This window comes from Salvelinus sp. IW2-2015, linkage group LG4q.2 (assembly GCF_002910315.2).
Source record: "Salvelinus sp. IW2-2015 linkage group LG4q.2, ASM291031v2, whole genome shotgun sequence".
Taxonomy (NCBI): domain Eukaryota; kingdom Metazoa; phylum Chordata; class Actinopteri; order Salmoniformes; family Salmonidae; genus Salvelinus; species Salvelinus sp. IW2-2015.
Window position 1 is genome coordinate 16,957,340 of NC_036843.1, and position 22,640 is coordinate 16,979,979.

At 40.3% G+C, this 22,640-nt stretch overlaps 1 protein-coding gene across 1 annotated transcript in view; it reads left to right on the plus strand.

Moving 5' to 3' along the window:
• Positions 1 to 12,989, plus strand: part of kcnk10b (potassium channel, subfamily K, member 10b) — a 26,816-nt gene extending 13,827 nt beyond the window's left edge. Inside the window, 6 exon segments of the mRNA XM_070443287.1 lie at positions 7,110 to 7,224; positions 7,874 to 7,897; positions 7,900 to 8,033; positions 8,977 to 9,169; positions 9,680 to 9,822; positions 10,575 to 12,989. Of these exon segments, the coding sequence (XP_070299388.1) occupies positions 7,110 to 7,224; positions 7,874 to 7,897; positions 7,900 to 8,033; positions 8,977 to 9,169; positions 9,680 to 9,822; positions 10,575 to 11,255 (1,290 nt within the window). The 3' untranslated portion in view covers positions 11,256 to 12,989.
• The last annotated feature ends 9,651 nt before the right edge of the window (positions 12,990 to 22,640 follow it).

The window sequence follows — 22,640 nt, forward strand, 5'->3', positions numbered from 1 at the left end:
GATCAATGTAATGCTTGTAGGTTAGTAGTAAAACCTTGAAATCAGGCCTTAAAACTTCTTCAGGCTGCAATCCGACGTCGGATCCAATATGACAACAGCCACTGCAAGTGCAGGGCGCGAAATTCAAAATCTATTTTGTAAATATTTAACTTTCACACATTAACAAGTCCAATACAGCATTGAAGATAAACATCTGTCAATCCAGCCAACATGTCCGATTTTTTAAATGTTTTACAGAGAAAACACCACATATATTTATGTTAGCTCACCCACCAATAAAAAAAGAGGACAGACATTTTTTCACAGCACAAGTAGATGAAGTAGCATGCACAAGCCAACCTAACTAACCTAAAACCAACCTAAATAACCAGAAAAACTACCTCAGATGACAGTCCTATAACATGTTACACAATAAATCTATGTTTTGTTCAAAAAAAATGCATATTTAGCTATAAATCAGTTTTACATTACTGCTACCATCTTAGCCACCATCATAGCTCAGTCAGAAATCGCACGGCAGTAGCCAGAGAAAACAGACACCAACGTCAACTACTAATTTCACATCAGAAAAGATTTCAGAGAAATATATGGTGGATAGCTAATGAAAGAGAAAGATCTTGTGAATACAGACAATATTTCAGATTCTTAAATGTTTACAGCGAAAACACCACATATATTCATGTTAGCTCACACCAATACAAAAGAGAGACAGATATTTTTCACAGCACCGGTAGCATGCAGCTAGCATGCAGCTAGCATGCAAAGCCAACCTAACTAACCTAGAACTACCTAAATAACCAAGAAAAAAACTCCCTCAGATGACAGTCCTATAACATGTTACACAATAAATCTATGTTTTGTTCGAAAAAGTTGAATATTTTAGCTATAAATCAGTTTTACATTACTGCTACATCTTAGCCACCATCATAGCTCCAGTCAGAAATCGCAGCGCAGAGAGCAGAGAAAACAGACACCAACGTCAACTACTAATTTCACATCAGAAAAGATTTCAGAAAATATATGGTGGATAGCTAATGAAGAGAAAGATCTTGTGAATACAGACAATATTTCCGATTTCTGAAGTGTTTTACAGCGAAAACACAATATATCGTTATATTAGCTTACTACAATAGCTAACACACAGCAGCATTGATTCAGTCAAACGCTAGCGATAGCAACAGTTCGACAGATAATGAAAAAGCATCCCAAATTGGTCCTTATCTTTGTTGATTTTCCATCAGAATGTTTCTCAAAGGTCCTTTGTTCAGAACCGTGTTCATTTGACCTAGAACGAACGATGTCCCTGTTGAATTAGCATGACACACTGCGCCATGCCGTGCTAACCTCTCCGTCTTGACAAAATTCTTGCGTCGCATCACGTCTAAAGTCCAGAATAAATTTAATAATATAATTAAAGTATATGAAAAAACATACTTTAGGATGATTTTGTGACATGTATCAAAGAAAATCGAAGCTGGAGTCATATTCACCTATAACGAGTGTTTTCCGCGCAGTCCATTTCCTACCTCGCGCCAGAAAAATATATAAAGTGGCGCACTTATCACTCAAAGAGGTTCCTTCAGTCCCTGACAGAGATAATCAAGTCATTTTTTCTCTCACTTCCGCATGACAACCAGGGGAAGATGTGTGACGTGTTTGTACAGTCCAAGTGCCAAGGCCTTTTATAGAGAGTATCTTGAAGAGAGACATAGCTTCTTGGAAATTTCACTTTTTCCAGAAAAGGGCTGTAAAAAGAGTTATGTTTCACTTAGAGAAATAATTAAACCTGTTTTAGACATTAACAGGAAGCCAATGTAGAGAGGCTAGCATTGGAGTAATATGATTACATTTTTGGCTCTAGTTAAGATTCTAGTAGCCATATTTAGCACTAACGGAAGCTTATTTAGTGCTTTATCTGGGAAGCCGGAGAGTAGAGAATTGCAGTAGTCTAATCTAGAAGTGATAAAAGCATCGATTAGCTTTTCAGCATAATTTTTTGACAAAACGGTTCAGATTTTTGCAGTGTTAAGAAGATGGAAAAAAGCTGCCCTTGAAATATTCCTTATAAGTTCGTCAAAAGACCGATCAGGTTCCAGAGTAACATGAGGTCCTTCACAGTTTTATTTGAGACGACTGTACAACCATTACGATTATTTCTCAGATCAAACAGCAGATTTCTTTGTTTCTTGGGACCTAGAACTAGCATCTCTGTTTTGTCCAAGTTTAAAGGTAAAACATTTGCCACCATCCACAGGTGTGTTTCCTGATTTAATTAAGCAATTAACAACCCATCATGCTTAGGGTGATGTATAAAATGCTGGGCAGGCCATTATTTTGGCTTCCATGGCTATGCCCCCATTGGATGACAATGCCCCCATCCACAGGGAACGAGTGGTCACTGAATGGGTTGATGAGCATGAAAACAATACCATAAGCCTCCTATTAAGACACTTTATGTTGTTTCCTTTATTTTAGCAGTTAACTGTATAGGTGATTTCCAGATTCATTGGAAAACAGTACACGTATGCCTGAAAACAGCATGTTCTATCATGCTATCAAAACCGACGGCCGTATTCAACCAATCCAGGTAATCAGGTTTATAAAATAACAGATTATGGCTGTTTTTAATACTGAAATCAGCCCAATTAGATACACACACCGTACTTGATGTCCTACTTTTTAATACCAACATTAGAAGCACCTTCCTAATATTGAGTTGCACCCCCCACCCCCCTCTTTTGCCCTTAGAACAGCCTCAAGTTGGAAGATATCGAAAGAGTTACACAGGGATACTGGACATGTTGACTCCAATGCCAACAGTTGTGTCAAGTTGGCTGGCTGTCCTTTGGGTGGTGGACCATTCTTGATACACATGGGAAACTGTTGAGTGTGAAAAACCCAGCAGTGTTGCAGTTCTTGACACAATTTGGTGCACTTGGCACCTACTACCATACCCCGTTCAAAGGCACTTGAATGGCACGTACACAATCCATATTTCAATTGTCTCAAGGCTTAAAAATCCTTCTTTAGCCTGTCTCCTCCCCTTCATCTGCACTGATTGAAGTGGATTTAACAAGTGACATCAATAAGGGATCATAGCTTTCACCTGGTAAGTCTGTCATTGAAAGAGCAGAGTCCTTAACGTTTTGTATACTCTGTGTATATGAGAGGGCATGTTCAGTGATGTGTAGAAAGTAATGCTCCTTTGCTGAAGATATGCGGTTCAGTCCATCTCGCTCCGTATATGTGACAGGAGGGTAGATATATCCATACTTCATGAGGGAGTACACATCACCACCACTTGACAGCATGAAGGACAAGTGAGGAGGTGTTCACTAAGCAGGCGTGTCTTGATCTTGTATTTGTATATTCCCGTCAAGAAGGCTACAAGTGCTGAGGCAATTTAATTTGAATGCTCATTCTAATCCACMATTCCCTCCCCTGAAATGGCACTACTTCAGCAGAACTGCCGTTTATTCTAAGGCAGTTAAAACTCTTTGGGCTGGCCAACATCCGGTGAAATTGCTGAGAGCGAAATTCAAAATACAAAATTCGTAATATTAAACATTCATGAAAATACAAGTGTCTTACATCGTTTAAAAGCTTAACTTCTTGTTAATCCAGCCTCTTTGTCAGATTTCAAAAAGGCTTTACGGTGAAAGCACACCATGCGATTATCTGAGGACAGCGCCCCGCATACAAAAGCATTACCAACATTTTCCAACCAAGCAGAGGCGTCACGGAAGTCAGAAATAGCGATAAAATAAATCACTTACCTTTGAAGATGTTCKTCTGTTTGCAATCACAAGCTACATAACAAATGGTCCTTTTGTTCGATAAAGTCCTTCTTTATATACCAAAAAAGTCAGTTTAGTTGGCGCGCTTGACTCAGTAATCCACCGGTTTCCCGGAAGTTAGCAATAAACTTCGTCCAAACAAGTCAAACAACGTTTCTAATCAATCCTCAGGTACCCTAATATGTAAATAAACGATAACATTTAAGACGGAGAATAGTATGTTCATTACCGGAGATAAATAATGAAGTGCGCACCCTCACCGACGCGCGCCACAACACTACAGCCAAAATGGGAGCCACCTTGAAAAACTACAAATTCTAGCTCATTTTTCAAAAAACAATCATGAAACTCTTTCTAAAGACTGTTGACATCTGCTGGAAGCCCTAGGAACTGCAATCTGGGAGGTATTCCATTGATTTCCCCATAGACAGGCATTTTAACTTCTCTAGGGTAGGGGGCAGCATTTTCACGTTTGGATGAAAGCATACCCAAATTCAACTGCCAGCTACTCATCCCCAGGAGATAAGATATGCATATTATTAGTAGATTTTGATAGAAAACACTCTGAAGTTTCTAAAACTGTTTGAATRATGTCTGTGAGTATAACAGAACTTATTTAGCAGGCGAAACCCCGAGGACAAACCATTCAGATTCTTTTTTTTTAGGTCACTCTCTTTTCAATGAGTTTTCATTGGGAAACCAGATTTCTAAGCGAATTGCTTGCAGTTCCTACGGCTTCCACTGGATGTCAACAGTCCTGAGAATTTGGTTGAGGCTATTCCTTTGTGTAATGAAGAAATACGGCCATCTTGAAGTCGAGTCACTCTAGGTGTGCTGTTTGATTGAAGCGCATGTCCAGAAGGCATGCTACATTTGGTTTTAATCCTGTATTGAACACAGATCATCCCGTCTTCAATTTTATCGATTATTAACGTGTTTAAAAAATACCTAAGTTGTATTACAAAAGTATTTGAAAATTTTTGGCAAAGTTTACAGGTAATCCTAATATTTTGTTCAGTGTGTGAGCAGTTGGAACCTGTGTTTTAATCTGGATAAAAGCCAGAATTAAATGGACATTGTTGGATATATATCGACGGAATAATCGAACAAAAGGACCATTGTGATGTTTATGGGATATTGGGAGTGCCAAAACAGAAGCTCGTCAAAGGTAAGGCATGAATTATATTTTTATTTCTGCGTTCTGTGTCGCGCCTGAGGTTGAAATATGCTTCCTCTTTTGTTTACTATTGTGCTACTCAGATAATAGCATCGTATGCTTTCGCCGAAAAGCCTATTTGAATTCTGCATATTGGCTGGATTCACACCAGTTGTAGCTTTAATTTGGTATTCATGTGTGATTTAATGAAAGTTTGATTTATAGTAATTTTATAGTAATATGGCGCTCTGCATTTTCTCAGGCTTTTTGCCAAGTGAGACAGTAGCGTCTTGCCTAAACTCAGATTTTTGGATATAAATATGAACTTTACCGAACAAAAATACATGTATTGTGTACATGAAGCCCTATGAGTGTCATCTGATGAAGATCATCAAAGGTTAGTGATTAATTATATCTCTATTTCTGCTTTTTGTTACTGCTCTCTTTAGCTGGAAAAATTGCTGTTTTTTCTGTGACTTGGCTCATACCTAACATAATCGTTTGGTGTGCTTTCGTCGTAAAACCTTTTTGAAATCGGACACTTTGGCTGGATTTACAACAAGTGTAGCTTTAAAATGGTGTAAAATACTTGTATGTTTGAGGAATTTAAATTATGGGATTTCTGTTGTTTTCAATTTGGCGCCCTGCAGTTTCACTGGCTGTTGACGAGGTGGGACGCTACCGTCCCACATACCCTAGAGAAGTTAAATGTTTCACCTGCTATATCAGTTCTGTTGTACTCAAAGGCATTATGTTAACAGTTTTGTATACTATAGAGTGTTTTCTATCCAATACTACCAATATTATGCATATCCTAGCTTCTGGGCCTGAGTAACAGGCTGTTTACTTTGGGCACCTCATTCATCCAAACTTACAAATGCTGCCCCCTATCCCTAATTAAAGGTCCTCAGGGAAATATTAATTCATTTTCAATTTATACAATAAGTCCTTATTGTATACCGCACATAAACATTGTGATTATATGATGGAGAAAAATGTGATATTGTACTGCATTTTTGGAAACTAGAGTACAGATTAAGGAGAGTCTTCGTTGAGTGTGCGAGGCAATAGGAGACTGCAGTTCTTTAATGTTAATGTCCTGCCTCGGTGGACGAGCCTGTGATTTTTTTTAAAGCAGAAAAGACCATATAAGATCGAAGAGATAAAAGTCTTCCGGTAGGTGACAGTTTTCACAGACGTTCTGTGCATGTAGGATGAAATACCAAAGGAAGTGGAACAAACACTAGTATTTTAAGCAAGGTCACACACGCACAACAAACCACCAGACATTTTAACAGTCTTTGTAGTAGAAGAAGTTGGCATTCATGTAAGGATGTGCTAAGAATGGAGTTGTATGTTGTGAGTATTGACTGTGAAATGTTCCTTTGTTTATGTACACACTACACAAGATATTATGGACTAATCAGCTGTTTGGCATGCAGCCATCTTTCATTTAACACTCAGTAAAAACAAAGCCCATGATGTCCTGATAGTAATAATTACAAAGGAAGTGATCCCTCCCCACCAGATCCTTAGGGATGTACCCTAACAGTGTTTACCCAACCCTTTAGATTGGCTGACTGAGTCTCACACACCTGGCCAGACCCCTGCTACTGCATGCCTTGCACGCCACAAGCACACAGCTAACCATGTGGACTGTGGAGAACACTGATCACCACCACACCCTGTCCTGCTTCACAGCCTCTCCCTTCCATCCGTCCTTCCCTCCCCTCCCTCTCTCTTATCACTCCCTCTGTCCTCCCACCACTGGTGACCTTCCAGGTTCATCTGAAGAGATAGTCACAGTTGGGACCATCATCAGTCATCTGCTCTCACATGCATTAAATAACCAATGGTGTGTATGATGAGTTTATATCGGCTATTAAATGCAGTCAGACAGGTGTTAGGCCTATGGTTTTGTCTTTACATCGTCTGAGGGGTTGTTTGGTACTGTCCTCTTTACTGTCTAGCATGTGTTGAAAGACAAAAGGTTATCCATTGGTGCCAAGATATCAACCAAATGTGTTTGGTTCTGGGTTAATTTTGTTCTTCATTTGTATGTTTAAGTAGATAAACTACACGTCGAACTGTATGCTATGTACCAGTTAAGATAACTAACTCTATGCTCTGTCTGTTTCTCTCTTCCTCTTTCCCAGCATGCCATAGACGCTGTCAGTGCAGGAGTCAGTCCGATCGACACATCTTACAACTCCAGTCACTGGGACCTGGGAAGTGCCTTCTTCTTCGCTGGGACCGTGATCACAACGATAGGTATCCTCCACCACCAAACCTATTAACTCGTGACTTGCTCCTCTGATTAACTGAGTACAATAAAGCAATAGTACTAGTCTACTTTGACGTGTAGGCTATGAGGTAACCTACAGGTGCTGTGACTCAATGTACTTCAAGTGCAGCTCTGTCAACGTTACACAACTGTAATGCAATGTGTGCTAGCAGGGAAATGGATAAAAGAAAGACTGGAAAAAGAATGCATCGTTCACAGGATGTACTTCATGCTAATGTGTGTGTGTGTGTGTGCATGTTTACTGTTCAAGTCTCACAGTGTCTTCACAGTACATCATTTACTGATGATAATAGCTTTCTATCAGGAGGTGGGAAGGAACAGTGTCACTAGGGTGTGTTTTTAGCAGAACATATGAATACCATTTAATCTGTTTATACAATTACTCTGCTTCTCTCACTGTGGATAGGGACACACATCCCACCGTGCTGGTTCAGATTAAGCTGTGCTCTAGTCATCCCCGCCCATGTTCAATCTCTCCATTCACTGCAGGTTGTAATTAATGTCATGTTCTCCGAGTCCAACCTGATTATTTCCTCTCTTGGTGTTTATTTACCTCTAACCGCCAACTCCTGGAACATAACACAGGCCTTGCATAACAAAACACCACTGTGACAGGTTACGGGAACATAGCTCCCAGTACGGAGGAGGGAAGATCTTCTGCATCCTGTACTCCTTATTTGGCATCCCACTGTTTGGGTTCCTCCTGGCTGGCATCGGAGACCAGCTGGGGACCATATTTGTCAAGAGCGTTTTGAGGGTGGAGAAGATATACAGGGTAGGTTGGATTACTTGAGAATTTAAGGTTATGTACATGGGGATTTACTGAAACGGCAGATGAGCACATGATGCTTTAAGAGGTGATTCAAGTTAACTATAAGCAACTTTCGATCAGACTGTTAAATTAATTTAGACACACCATGTTTGATGAATTATTTGGTGAAGAAAAGGGTATTTGAAAATGAGTATTTGGCGCCTGCTATGTAACCGAGCAGTAACTATAATAACATAAAATGTTCCATTGACTCTAAAGAGGAAATATGCTTCCCACAGTGAAAACCAAGCATGTTACCTCCACCCCATAATGACCCTATTCACTGTAAACGGCACAATGGCTTTGATACAGTTATCCCTGTAAAGGCTATACGTCTGTTATCCAGGTATTAGGCRAGGCTCAGTGAATGGATTTGAACTCTTGTTCCCCCCCCAAGGAGTTAACACATGAGTCAGGCTAGCTGGGGCTGAGATTATGATGTGCTCTTTGTAGTGAGGGCAGAGGTGTTTGATGGAGTATGGAGACTGAGAAGGTAGAGGGCCAGGACCTGATTGAGATTCTGTGAGCAGGCTGTATGTATCAAATGTCTCAGAGTAGGACTGCTGATCCCTGTCCATATAATCATATTTATTGTGATCTAAAAGCTTAAACTGATCCTAAATCAGCACTCCTATTCTGAGTTTCTGTGACAAAGGGGGAATTTGGGAATCAGGCTTTTCCTACTGGATTAATGGAGAGTGGTTTTGGATGCTTTTCACTTTGGTCTCTGGAGTGATTTGGCTAATGGATATTGATGCATAGGGCCATTGACTAAACAATTTATCCTTAAACATACTGTGTCTTTCAGCGGGAAATGTAGTTAATATGTATTTAGTAAACAGTTATATCTTTTGAGTTCTTGTTGACTTACCGTTCACCTCTGACCAATGTCATTTTTGTCCTGAAGCAAAAACAGAAACAAATAAGCCAGACCAAAATCAGAGTTACCTCCACCATACTCTTCATCCTGGCCGGGTGCATAGTCTTCGTCGGTGTCCCAGCGGTGATTTTCAAACATATCGAGGGATGGACGACTCTGGATGCTCTCTACTTTGTTGTCATCACGCTAACAACGATTGGCATCGGGGACTATGTGGCAGGTATGATAYTGTTGTAACAGGTTTACTGTGCCGTAGACATACATTTGTTTAGTTCTCTGTTTCTACTCACCATTTTCTCTTTTCTCGCATTTGCATTCAATCCACGTAATATGAAATTAGATTATCTCTATGAAATTAGCTAATGGAGTCTCCATCAACCCAAGAGGTTATGTACTTGTGTTTTGTTGTGTCGTCATTGCATTTGATAATCCCATGAATAATGATGCTATAATTGACTGTCTGTAATTATAACTCAGACAATCTTATCTAGGGGAATATTAGAGAAAGACTAATCCAAAAGAATTCAAAACCCAATTACAAACTTTGTGTTTGTCAAACTGAAACTTTCCGCCTCCCTGGTCCTACTAATCTGGCTTTAATTAAAATGTTTTTTTTTGTGCTACATTTTTTATTGTTGACAATAATTTGGCAGTAGCAGGCATCAATGTATATACGTAGATCATCCAGTTTTTGGCATCCAATGTAACAACTCTTCCACTGTTGTCCCAGGTGGGGATCGGAAGATCAAGTACATGAAGTGGTACAAGCCCCTGGTCTGGTTCTGGATCCTGGTGGGTCTGGCCTACTTCGCTGCGGTCCTGAGCATGATCGGAGACTGGCTCAGAGTGCTTTCTAAAAAGACCAAAGAGGAGGTGGGTGCTGCTCATTCAATTACAGTGCCTGTCATTACATTATCTAAAGCGGTGGAAACTAAAAGGTCACTCTTTCCCTCCCCTGCCTTCCTTCAGTGTCTGTTTTGTTATTATGTCGTGGAGTCGCTGGAGCGCGATGAGACAAGGATATCCCTACCGGCCAAACCCTCCCTAACCCGGACGACGCTAGGCCAATTGTGCGTCGCCCRACGGACCTCCCAGTCGCGGCCGGCTGCGACAGAGCCTGGGAGCGAACCCAGAGACTCTGGTGYCGCAGCTAGCGCTGCGATGCAGTGCCCTAGACCACTGCGCCACCCAACGTCTAGTTTTGATTAACATTTGGTTGAGTTGTCAACTAACGTGAATTCAACCACCATGTCACCGTATTTACTGTAGGTTAAATGTTGTGAAAAAAAATATGAAATTACCTTATGTTGATGACTTTTTAAAATCCAATCAGTTTTCCACATCGATTCAACATCAGTCACATTAAATGTTTTTGTTGAAATGACGTGAAAACAACGTTGATTCAACCAGTGTTTGTCCGGTGGGTAGTGTTTAGGCTGATGAGTGAATAGTGAGCTTACTGAGCTATTGATCTGTAAGTACAGTATAGATGGATACTGTGATATTGACTTTCTATGGAAGGAGCATTGCTTTTGTCTGAGGGGGAATTTGTACAAGATCCAATCAATTAGATTTACAAAGCACACACCCCCCACCCTCATGCCTCAATCTTTGTGTGATTTCAGGTGGGGGAGTTCAAGGTCCACGCCGCTGAGTGGACGGCCAATGTGCAGGCCGAGTTCCGGGAGACGCGTCGGCGGCTGAGTGTGGAGATCCACGACAGGTTGCAGCGGGCCGCCACCATCCGCAGCATGGAGCGCAGGCAGCTGGGCCTGGAGCAGAGGACCCACTCGCTGGACATGCTCTCCCCAGAGAAGAGGGCCGTGTTTGTCAGCCTGGACCAGGGCCGCTTCAAGACCTCCTCCCAGGAGAGCATTGACACCAAGCTGAATAACTTGAGGTTGCGAGGGGCAGGGGAGCTTTGTTATGAGCAGCGGAGAGGCAGCGAGCAGACCCAGCAGGCCTCATCAGAGGACGATAAGCTCTTCAACCTCCGCTTCCGCTCCCTCACCAAGCTAACCAAGAGACACAAGAACCGTGACCTGAAGAGTAACATTCCCGATGATGTGCGGAGAGCTTGCGAGGCAATGGAGAAGAGGGAGGAGGACATGGAGGAGGTGAAGGAGGAGGAAGGGGGCGAGAGGAGGAAGGGCAACACCAGCTGGACAAATTTGGAATACCCAGATGAGCGCATTAAACTGAACGGTTTTGTACTGGCTCAGGCCAAAGAGAGGGAGAACGATAGAATGTTGGAAGGAATAGAGCTTGATTCCCAGCTAGAGTGTGCAGATACAGAGACTGAGTGAGAGAGAAGAAGCATTTTTTTATGTCTCAAAATGCGCCTTGCTGTTTTTTCTATGCTTAGACTGTTCTGAGTAAATGGGACCGTTCTGTTCAAAATAAGTCACTGTGCCCTAGCAATGTAAAGACTAATGTTGCCAAAAAGTGGAGAGAAAAGAGACCGAGGCTATGGTCTAATTTGGTGAAGACCTCTTTTCTCTTGGATAGTACTGGACCTACCAGAATCTCCTTTCCTTTTTAAAGTAACACCCACTTGCTACCCAGCCCCACCCCACCCGCATCAATATCCAACAAAAAAGACGCAACGTGGGATATATCTTCTCTTTGTTACCTGAGGCTTATGTAAGCAAGTAACCCAGTGAACTAGTGTTTCACCATCCCAATGAAATTTGCACCAACTATATAAATCTTCACTTATTATTATTAATTCCACACCAGCTATTTTTAGCCCAGGCTGCCTAACAAATATGACTTGAGGGGGAACTGGATCGATATACAATTTGTGCATTTACTGAAATGATGTGTACAATTATTCGTACATTGGTTATGAAATGTAGCCCAAGGATAATCTACTAATCTTTTATAACAAAACCCTCTGATTGTGTATGGTTTTGACACTAAATTGGTGTTCTAAAGCTGTCAATGTGAAGTATAGAAACTTTAAAGTTCAGGGCCAGCTGTCCTGTTGTAATTTCAACCAAATGAAATGTACTGCATTAACATTTAGTACTGTTTAAGTGGAACATCTAGAAAATGAAGGGATTTTAAGGGCTGGGATTTAAAAACAATTCAATTGAAACTATTTTTACTTATGAGGTTTTGATGGCCATTGAACTCAATTCATTTCTGTACATCATAAGAATCATTTATTAGTATGACATTGTTACTTTGTTCTTTGCTTGAAGATTATTTGATTCTGAATTATTTTACACAGCATATTTATGTATGTACTATAGTATCCATTCCTGCAGTTTAATGTTTTCTTTCACAGTAAATGGAATATGATTTTTCTTGTCCACACCATATGCTGTGCACTGTATGTGTTGGTGTTTTCCCCTCACACAATCAAACGATGCATTGCATTCACCCAGACAAAGGAAGGAACTTACCCTATGGGCTGTATTCACTTCACAGATCAATGTTTTTGGTCCTCTGCTATGTCTTTGTCTCATTGATGTACTTCCTGAGGTTTTACTCAATGAAATGTTTGTCAATTTGTTCCAATTTGCTATTTATATTTTTTGTTCATTTTTATTTTGCCCTATTACAGAATGGAGGTCTAGTAATCAGAAACACTTTTTGAATGGTGGCTATACAAACTTTACTCTGTCAAATACAATTACAGAATGTTTTTTGGTATGAATGAGGTAGCCTCCCCGCTGAGATTCGGATTAAAGCAGATTTTTCCAATTCATGATGTAACAAATTATTATTCGATTTTTAGTATTTGGAACATTGAATTCTGTCTTTGGTCCCTGTGGTCTTCTGCATAGTCAAAGAAGGAGCTGTTGCTGTAGGGACTTAGGCTCACTCATCATATCAAAACCACAACCAAAAATATTGCATTGATTGCAAAGCATGTAGTCCTGATAATGAATAACTACTGTTTGTAACCTCTAAAAAAATGGCTTACCATGACAATGACCTTTCTAAGAACCAGAGTGGATTGTCTTTGCTCAGTCTTTTTTGTTGTTAACAATTTATTTGTGCAAACATTGCAGCAAATGTAGTGAGTGCCTTTCTGGGAATAAATATCACTGAAGAAAATTAAGCTACTTTTGTGAAATTGTTTCTTATCAAGTGTATCGTCTGTGACTCCATTCCCATGTGTCTCTTAAAGTCCACAACCACCATTATTTCCAAACCTGTGATTAACATAATTGGATTTCTGATTCAGGAAATTATGAGATTTGACTTCCAGAACAGTTTCACTTCGCTAGCTTTGCTTTCCGGTCACATTGTTGACCTTGGGTGAACTGTAAGTAATCCAGGAGAAATTGTGATGCCTATACGATCATAGACAGTGGCGACTTGTCATTCAGGGCAGGTGGTTTAGCATTAATACATGTCACATATCAGTTTGCAAACAAAACAATTAAATACAAAATTGGATTTAATAAAGCCATATACAAACATGGTCTCTTTTTTTGCTTTCTTGAGTAAGGCATCTCCAAAATACAGGTGTTTCAGCCTAGCTCAGTGCTTTCTGTGGTGGTGGGCCAGTCAGCGGAAAATACYGAGCGTAGGGGTTGGCAATGTTCTCTTGTTGCGCCATGAATGGCTAAATGTTCTGTCACTCATTGGGACACTACGTCACCGCAAAATTTACACGGAGAGCTCGAAAATTCAAGCCCTTTGGGTGCTGCCATAGAGCTACATTAGAAGTGCCCATCTAAGAAGGCTCAAGGTCATTGTCCACAGGTAAAATTACTTCAAATCACGTTATATCTACAGTAGCTTTGATTGGACTGATCATGTCAACATCATACTTTCAAAATATTAGCTAGCAAGCTAGCAGTCATCATGATGAATCGTAGACAATCTACTGGCAAATCCTTTTTAATCCTTGTCATAAGAGAAATTACAGAAACAACGTATCGGTGCTCATCGGCCATTGTACATACACAAGTTGGAAATCGCAAATTCAACAATGAGTGGTTTGGATGGAATCAGTGGCTTATTGCAAGCATTGCAAAGCAATCACCAGCCTGCTATTCAGTGGAGTGGATGTGTGGCCCAAGTCTGGGTTTAATTAAGGGTCTCTTTTCCAAGATTAAAAGGATAAACATTAAACTCGAACTCGGGAATTCGAAATAAAAAGAACTCCGACTTGGAAAATAAGTTCTGAACAGTCTAGGATTTTCAACCGAGTTTGACCAGTTTATTCAACGTTTATTGGGAATTTTGGAATTTTTCGTTCAGTGCGCAAAGATTTCTTGGACATGTGCCCTCCACATGGCTAGCTAAAGTTGCTAATTCAACAGAAGAAATGGACATTCTAAAACAAAACAACGATTTATTCTGGAACTAGGACTCCTTTCACAACATTCTGATTGAAGATCATCAAAAGTAAGAGAATATTTATGATGTTATTTCGTATTTTTGTGTAAAATGTTGGCTCCAACAAGGCAGAGAATAGGTGAGCGCTGTCTCACAATATTGCATTCTGTATGTTGTACTAAAGTTAGATTTAAAAAAATAACACAGCGGTTGCATTAACTTCTCACGAGTCACAAACCCGGATCCGGGATCCCCCCATCAAAAAAGCTGACTAGCATAGCCTAGCCTAACACGACAGGGATATCATATAATATAATTCAGTGAAATCACAAGTCCAAACACCAAAATGAAAGATAAACATCTTGTGAATCCAGCCATCATTTCCGATTTTTAAAATGTTTTACAGCGAAAACAACAATATTATTTTATTAGCTACCACATAGCAAAAGACTCAACCGCATATTTTCACCATTTTTCACCGCAATAGCTTCACAAACACCAGAAAAGATATAATTAATCACTAACCTTGACAACTTCATCAGATGACAGTCTTATAACAATTTATGTAATACATATATGTTTTGTTTCGAAAATGTGCATATTTAGAGTAAATCATGTTTTACATTGTGCAGCCACCATCACAAATCTCACCAAAGCAGCTAGAATAACTTACAGAGACCAACGTGAAATACCTAAAACTCATAAAACATTTATGAAAAATACATGGTGACAGCAAATGAAGAATAAACATCTTGTGAATCCAGCCCAATATTTCAGATTTTTTAAGTGTTTTACAGCGAAAACACAATATAGCATTATATTAGCTTACTACAATAGCCAACCACACACCGCATTCATTCACGCAAATACGATAGCGAAAAAAAACAGAAAGATATAAATTTATCACTAACCATCACAACTTCATCAGATGACAGTCTATAACATCATATTATACAATACATTATGGTTTTGTTCGAAAATGTGCATATTTAGAGCTGAAATCCGTGGTTATACATTGTGAAAACGTAGCACACTGTTTTCCCAGAATGTCCGATATATTTCTGACATCACCTAATCTACCAAAAACTTATCATAAACTTTACTAAAAAATACATGTTGCGAATCAAATGAAAGATACACTAGTTCTTAATGCAACCGCTGTGTTAGATTTTTAAACATAACTTTAGTAACGACATACAGCTTACGTTATAGCGAGACAGCGCCCAAAATCAGGGCTGGAAAATATTACTAAAACATTTTCAACAGAAATACGAAATAACATCATAAATGGTTCCTACTTTTGATGAGCTTCCATCAGATGTTGTACAAGTTGTCCTTTGTCCAGAATAATCGTTGTTTGCGTTGTAGAATGTCGTCTTCTCCTGACGAAATTATCAACCAACTAGCCATGTGGCACAAAGGTGCAACTTCCTAAGCTAGCACAGAAAAGAAAAATGCCTGTTGGCACAAAGGAACGCCAATACTAACATGAAACTGATATATGCTCGCGCAGATGATTAATGTATATAACTCTCGTTTGGTGTATTCGTTGAACACATATATCAAATAAAACTCAGAGCGAGATTATCTAACGCTACCGAAAGCTTTTCATAACGCAATCCAGGGTCCTTCCCGCGCCTTGCTGAACAAAGGAAATTTGGGGTCATGTCATTCCAAGAGCTCTCGTTTGACCTCAGATCAAGCATTACACCCATTCCACCTCTCACTGCCTCGTGACATCTAGTGGAGGCGTATGCAGTGCATGTAGATCCATAGATTTCAGGCAAATTATAAGGATGGCCCTGGAACAGAGCCTCGATTTCAGATTTTTCAATTCCTTACAGGAAGTTTGCTGCAAAATGAGTTCTGTTTACTCACAGATATAATTAAAACGGTTTTTTAGAAACTAGAGAGTGTTTTCTATCCAATAGTAATAATAATATGCATATTGTACGAGCAATAATTGAGTACGAGGCAGTTTAATTTGGGAACGATTTTTTACAAAGTGAAAATAGCGCCCCCCTATTGACAAATTAAGAACCAGTGTCTCTTTCATTTGCTGCACCACATGTCTTTTTTCAGTAAAGTTCATGATGAGTTCTTTGGTTAGATTACGTGACTGTCCAAAATATCTCCGGACAATTTGGTGCATCATGGCTACTTATTCACAATGTAAAACCAGGATTTGTACCTCTAAATATGCACATTTTCGAACAAAACATAAATGTATTGTATAACATGATGTTATAAGACTGTCATCTGATGAAGTTGTCCAAAGGTTAGTGATTAATATTATCTCTATTTCTGGGTTTTGTGAAAGCTATGTTGGCGGTGAATAAATGCGTTGTGTGTTTGGCTATTGTGGTGAGCTAATATAAATATATATTGTGTTTTRGCTGTAAAACATTTTAAAAATCGGAAATGATGGCTGGATTCACAAGATGTTTATCTTTCATTTGCTGTATTGGACTTGTGATTTCATGAAATTATATTATATGATATCCCTGTCGCGTTAGGCTAGGCTATGCTAGTCAGCTTTTTGATGAGGAGGATCCCGGATCCGGGACGGTGACTCGTTAGTTAAGCAAGTCAGCCATATCAGCTATGTTTTTTTTTAAAGGCAGTAAATGAGGCTGCCAGACAAGGCTCTATTGCTAGCCATGTATAGCAGTGGTAAGGTGTTGAGACTGCTGTTGGGACTCTGCTGTTGGGAGAGCTTTATGTAGGCCCTAACAGTTTGTGGGCACCGTTTGTCACCGTTATAGTTCAATTAATGTATTGTTGTGTTGTTTAGTGGCTTTGCTGGCATGCATCTATGCAATTTTTGGGGAGTTTGCCCCACCGAGATTTATATGCTAAAATTGCCACTGATCATAGCCTATGCCAGATGTAAGTATACTGTAGTGTGTGTGAAGACTTTGCAAAGACTCACTGAGTACTGTTTTTAGGGAATCGTCCTGGGCTGCTGGTTTCTCAGCAGTCATTCATCACTCAAAAAGTAGAGAAGAAACACATGGTTTGAAACTAATTAGCTTATTAGCTCACAATTTAAAAAAATGGTGTGTGTTTTGTTTGTACAACAAGCACCATTTTGAGTTCAACCTTTAAAAAACAAATAATAAGTTATCTACAGATACCAGTTACAAGAAACAGCTTAATGCTAAACAAATGGCAACATAATGCATAATGTTACTTAACTAATGACCGACAGAACATCTCCTGACATTGTGTAGGAGCTAGTTAAAATATACTTTTTACTCCATACATTTTCCATGACACCCAAAAGCACTCGTTACACTTTGAATGCTTAGCAGGACAGGAAAAGGGTCCAATTCATGAACATATTAAGAGAACATTCCTGGTCATCCCTACTGCCTTTGATCTGGCGGACTCACTAAACACACGTGTTTACAAACTTTGTTTGTAAAATGTTGGAGTGTGCCCCTGGCTTTCTGTAAATAAAAAAAACAAGAAAATGGCGCCATCTGGTTTGCTTAAAATAAGGAATTTGAAATGATTTGTACTTTTGCTTTTGATATTTAAGTAGTATTCACAGTATTTTTGCAACCTRATGGTGTGGATATATATATTATATACACACACACACATATACATACATAGGTATATGTATATATGTAAATATATATATATGTATATATACACACACACATACATACATACACATATACACACATTATGATAAATTATGATAATGCCCTTTTAGCGTAAGAGCTGTTTGAAAAGACCACTTGACATTTCAGAGTTTTTTTGGTGGGATGGAGTTTTGGAGAGAGAAGAGAGTTCCAAACCTCTCTGCCAATAACAGATGTTTTTCAGTTTTCCCCTCCCCACTCAGATCATTCCCAGACAGTCCTAGCAAAATTCTTGCTTGAGAAATTGCTCTTCGCTGGTTCGAATCCCCAAACTGACAAGGTAAAATATATTTTCATGTGCCTTTGAGCAAGGTACTTAACCCTAATTGCTCCGGGGTTGCCGTTGAACAGCAGACCATGGCTGTGAGGTTGTCTCAGGGAGAGTGGGATATGCAAAAAAACACATTGCCAATTAGGACAAATATAAGCACCCACTAAATGTATTATGATTCAGACAACTCCTCACAAATATTMGGTTCAGTTTGATGAGACACATTTGAAAACATGTCCTGACAATGCAGTTGCACTCACATCAAGGAGCTGGAAAAAGACCTCTGTATGGGTTCCACATATTCTCGAAAAGGTAGTGACTCCATTGTTAAATGGTCCATGATTAATGTCAACCAGAATTAAGTCTATAGTTGTCATGCTGAGTTGATGCAGTGCCGGTGGCTCACGGTTTCTCCTCTATTYGGGGATGTTGAAGGGACATTGAATGACATTGTCCCAATGACATTGAAGGGACGGGACCAGGGTAGACCAGGGGCTGCAGAGAGAGAGAAAGAGACACCCTGCCCATCTTTAGAAAACGTCTGAAACCCTACCTCTTCAAAGAGTATCTTAAATAGTCACGTTAGTCATCTTATCTGCTTCAGTAGGTTTAGGCCCTGTATTCATTAGCCATGTGTCATGCATTTTACATAGGTAGTCCCTCTGTCGGTCCATCTTGTAGTCTAGTTGTATTCAGTGATAGCATAGTGACAATTATTTTACCATATGCTATTGTATACTAATTAGTATATTGTATACTTCATTCTAGTATCATGTATTAGCTCCTGCTATTAATGCATCTTCTGTTGCATTTTGTTATCATGTCTTACATACTGGTTCTATAATGTGTTATGCTGCAACTCTTAATGTTGTGGTGATGCTCACACTCAGGTGTTAACTAATATTCTTGCTTCATTATCTGCACACAGTGTTGCATTATGGCATGGCTACCGATATTGCATTCGTGGGAGCATGTGCATGTTAAGGCTCCGCATRCATCACCTTGCGAGGTGAATGTTGTGCTACTCATGCATTGTGGGTTATGTCCCGTATCATTTGCACATAATCGTGGGCATGGTTGCTACTATTGCCAAGAGCACGGTGACATACAGGCAACACTATCCACCCCTTCCACAGCATTGGGTTGGAGCGTCGCAGTACAATGGCAGATTCATTTTATCCAGGTGCTAACAYAACATTTCCGCAGATCTTTTAACCCACACTACGAGGCATTTACATGAACACTAGTTTATTTTCATTAACTATGTGCCGCTTTTACAGTTTATGTCTTGTGTGTTTATAGTGTATTATTGTGATGTATGTATTGGATGGCACAATCAAATGTTATCGTCTGGTTTTTCCCAGATTGCCCCTTAACTGATAGAATGCTTGTTTATCCTGTAGTCTATTAATTAGTTCTGTCATCTTCATTCTCGCTGRAGTGCTCATGAAGCAGTAGGTTAGGCATACTTTAGGAGCATATTAAACCTTTTTGAGCTAGCGTCCCACCTGGCCAACATCCGGTGAAATTACAGAGCGCGAAATTCAAAATACAAAATTCYTAATATTAAACATTCATGAAAATACAAGTGTCTTACATCGTTTAAAAMCCMAACTTCTTGTTAATCCAGCCGCTTTGTCMGARTTCAAAAAGGCTTTACGGTGAAAGCACACCATGCAATTATCTGAGGACAGCACCCCGCGTACAAAAGCATTACCAACATTTTCCAACCAAGCAGAGGCGTCATGAAAGTCAGAAATAGCGAAACAGCAAAACCCAGTAGACAGAGCAGAGGGGCRYTCACACCCCCACCCATAAAAACAAAGACCTCCCATGTCCCCGAAAACAAAAACAAAATGTTTTGAACAATCCAAATATACTTGCACTCCTTGAACAGCCAACCACCCAGGTCCAACACTTACTCAACCCACACCAACCATGTCACCTGGATGCAAATTAAGAAAAGGAGAGGAAGAGAGACGAGACCAAATTGTTGGAGAACAGACAACAGTATTAAACAGGACGGCTAAGGAGAGGGTACACGGGACAACGCATCCGCCCCCTTAAGATGACAAATCGAGGGGGAAAAGCTTGAATGTACCGACACCACCGCATCAACCTTTAGTTCAGACACTGCATCGAGTGTAAAAAGGTGAGTGGGTTGTGATCAGTATATACAACTAGTGGCACTACACCCGTACCCACATTGAAGTGTTGGAGAGCCCAGATCAGGGCAAGAGCCTCCATTTCCACCACAGAGTAGTATAGCTGATAACTGTTGAACTTCTTAGAGAAGTATGCCACAGGATGCTCAATTTCCTGGCTCTGACTGCAGCAGAACCGCCCCGGCCTCAAGCTGCAGTGTAAAAGGTTGCTGCGGAGCGGCCAACACAGGAGCAGTACTGAGAAGAGTTAACATCCTCAAAGGACTGACATAATGAAGTCCAAACAAAAAGTGTCAACCACAGGAGGGGAAAAAATACAAATGGAGCGTCCAAGACCTATTACCAGCTCAGCCGTAATCTTCATGCGGTTTCTGGCGGTGGGTATTTATGCACTTCAGCCCGCTGTCACTGAAAAAGCTCCCAGCAAGTGGATTACTATGAGCCATGGATGTGTTCCCGAGACAACTGCTCCAGCCACAGTCACCACACATAAATAGAGCGTACACTGCCCAACGTGTTGTAAGTGACACACGTCGCTAACCCTACCAGGGGAGAAGAGTCCAGGTAGCCAATCCACACTACCCCAAATCTCACTGCTAACACTGCACAAACACTAACCTGATGTCCCAACAATGAGCAAAGCAGGATCTCCAACCGGAATAGGGAATGGAGATTAACTGCATTCCTTTCTCCACTGCAGCACAAACCAGCACTACTTCAACACCAACCACAGGAGTGTAACTTAAGTAGCAACAGGCAGTATCCAAATGTCATAAATACTTTGTACATGCACCTCAGTATGTAACTCCAAATCAATGATACTCACAACATAACCCCATAGACAAAAGGGTTAGCCAAGCAATAATCATAAACACTTTACTTTGAAATACCACCAACCAGTTAGCAAATGCTACCAAACAAACGCAATTCCAGGGAATAACTCCAGAGATCCCAGATGAGGCCCCACTTATTACAACCTGGCTCAAGATTGTAACAAACAATGGGAAAACACAGAAAGGCGTAAAGGAATAACAAACTGAACTTATTCCATAACTAAAGTAAACAATCAGATGAGGCATGACGGTCCGTAAATTAAGCATCAACCACCAAAGGTATGCATGGAGAGAGGAATCTCTTGCTGAATGGGGAAACAGTGGCTTTTTGCCACAGCTGAGCTTTCGCAGGTGTGACCCATCAGCACTGACGACTCTCCCAGCTCCGCCCACCAATCTCCTGCAGGAAGTAAGCACAGCAAAACCCAGTAGACAGAGCAGGGAGGGGCCGTCACACATACATATTGATGATAGTATCTTCTGACCTGGGAAGTTTTGTTGAATGTTAAAATGCATCATTTGCAGTACGATTTTGGAAACATATCTTTCATATCAGCGAAAGAACAAAAACATGAATTGCTACACACCTTTTGTAGGGTTAGGGTTAGTGTTCCCACACGGCCATATCTCCATGTTACAGTGCATGTTTATGGACGACAGATGGAAGACAGAGGTGGCCACCTGTACAGTGCCTTCGGAAAGTATTCAGACCTTTTGACTTTTTCCACATTTTGTTATGTTACAGCCTTATTCTAAAATTGATGAGGAAAAACAATTTAATCAATCTGCACACCATTCCCCATAATGACAAAGCAAAAACAGATTTTTTAAAATGTAGGTTCATTTATTAAAAATAAAAACCTCAAATATCACATTTACATAAGTATTCAAACCCTTTACTCAGTACTTTGTTGTAGCACCTATGGCAGTGATTACAGCCTTGAGTCTTTTTCGGTATGACGCTGCAAGCTTGGCACACCTGTATTTGTAGAGTTTGTCCCATTCTTCTCTCAGGTTGGATGGGGAGAGTTGCTTCACAGCTATTTTCTGGTTTCTCCAGAGATGTTCGATCGGGTTCAAGTCCGGGCTCTGGCTGTGTTGTCTTGGCAGTGTGCTTAGGGTCGTTGTCCTGTTGGAAGGTGAACCTTCGCCCACAGTCTGAGGTCCTTTATTGCTCTGGAGTAGGTTATAATCAAAGATCACTCTGTACTTTGCTCCGCTCATCTTTGCCTCGATCCCGACTAGTCTCCCAGTCCCTGCTGCTGAAAAACATCCCCACAGCATAATGCTGCCACCACCATGCTTCACCATAGGGATGGTGTTGTTGAATGTTGTTTCTCATGGTCTGAGAGTCTTTAGGTGCCTTTCGGCAAACTCCAAGCGGGCTGTCATGTGCCTTTAATTGAGGAGTGGTTTCCATCTGGCCGCATTACCATAAAGGCCTGATTGGTGGAGTGCTGCAGAGATG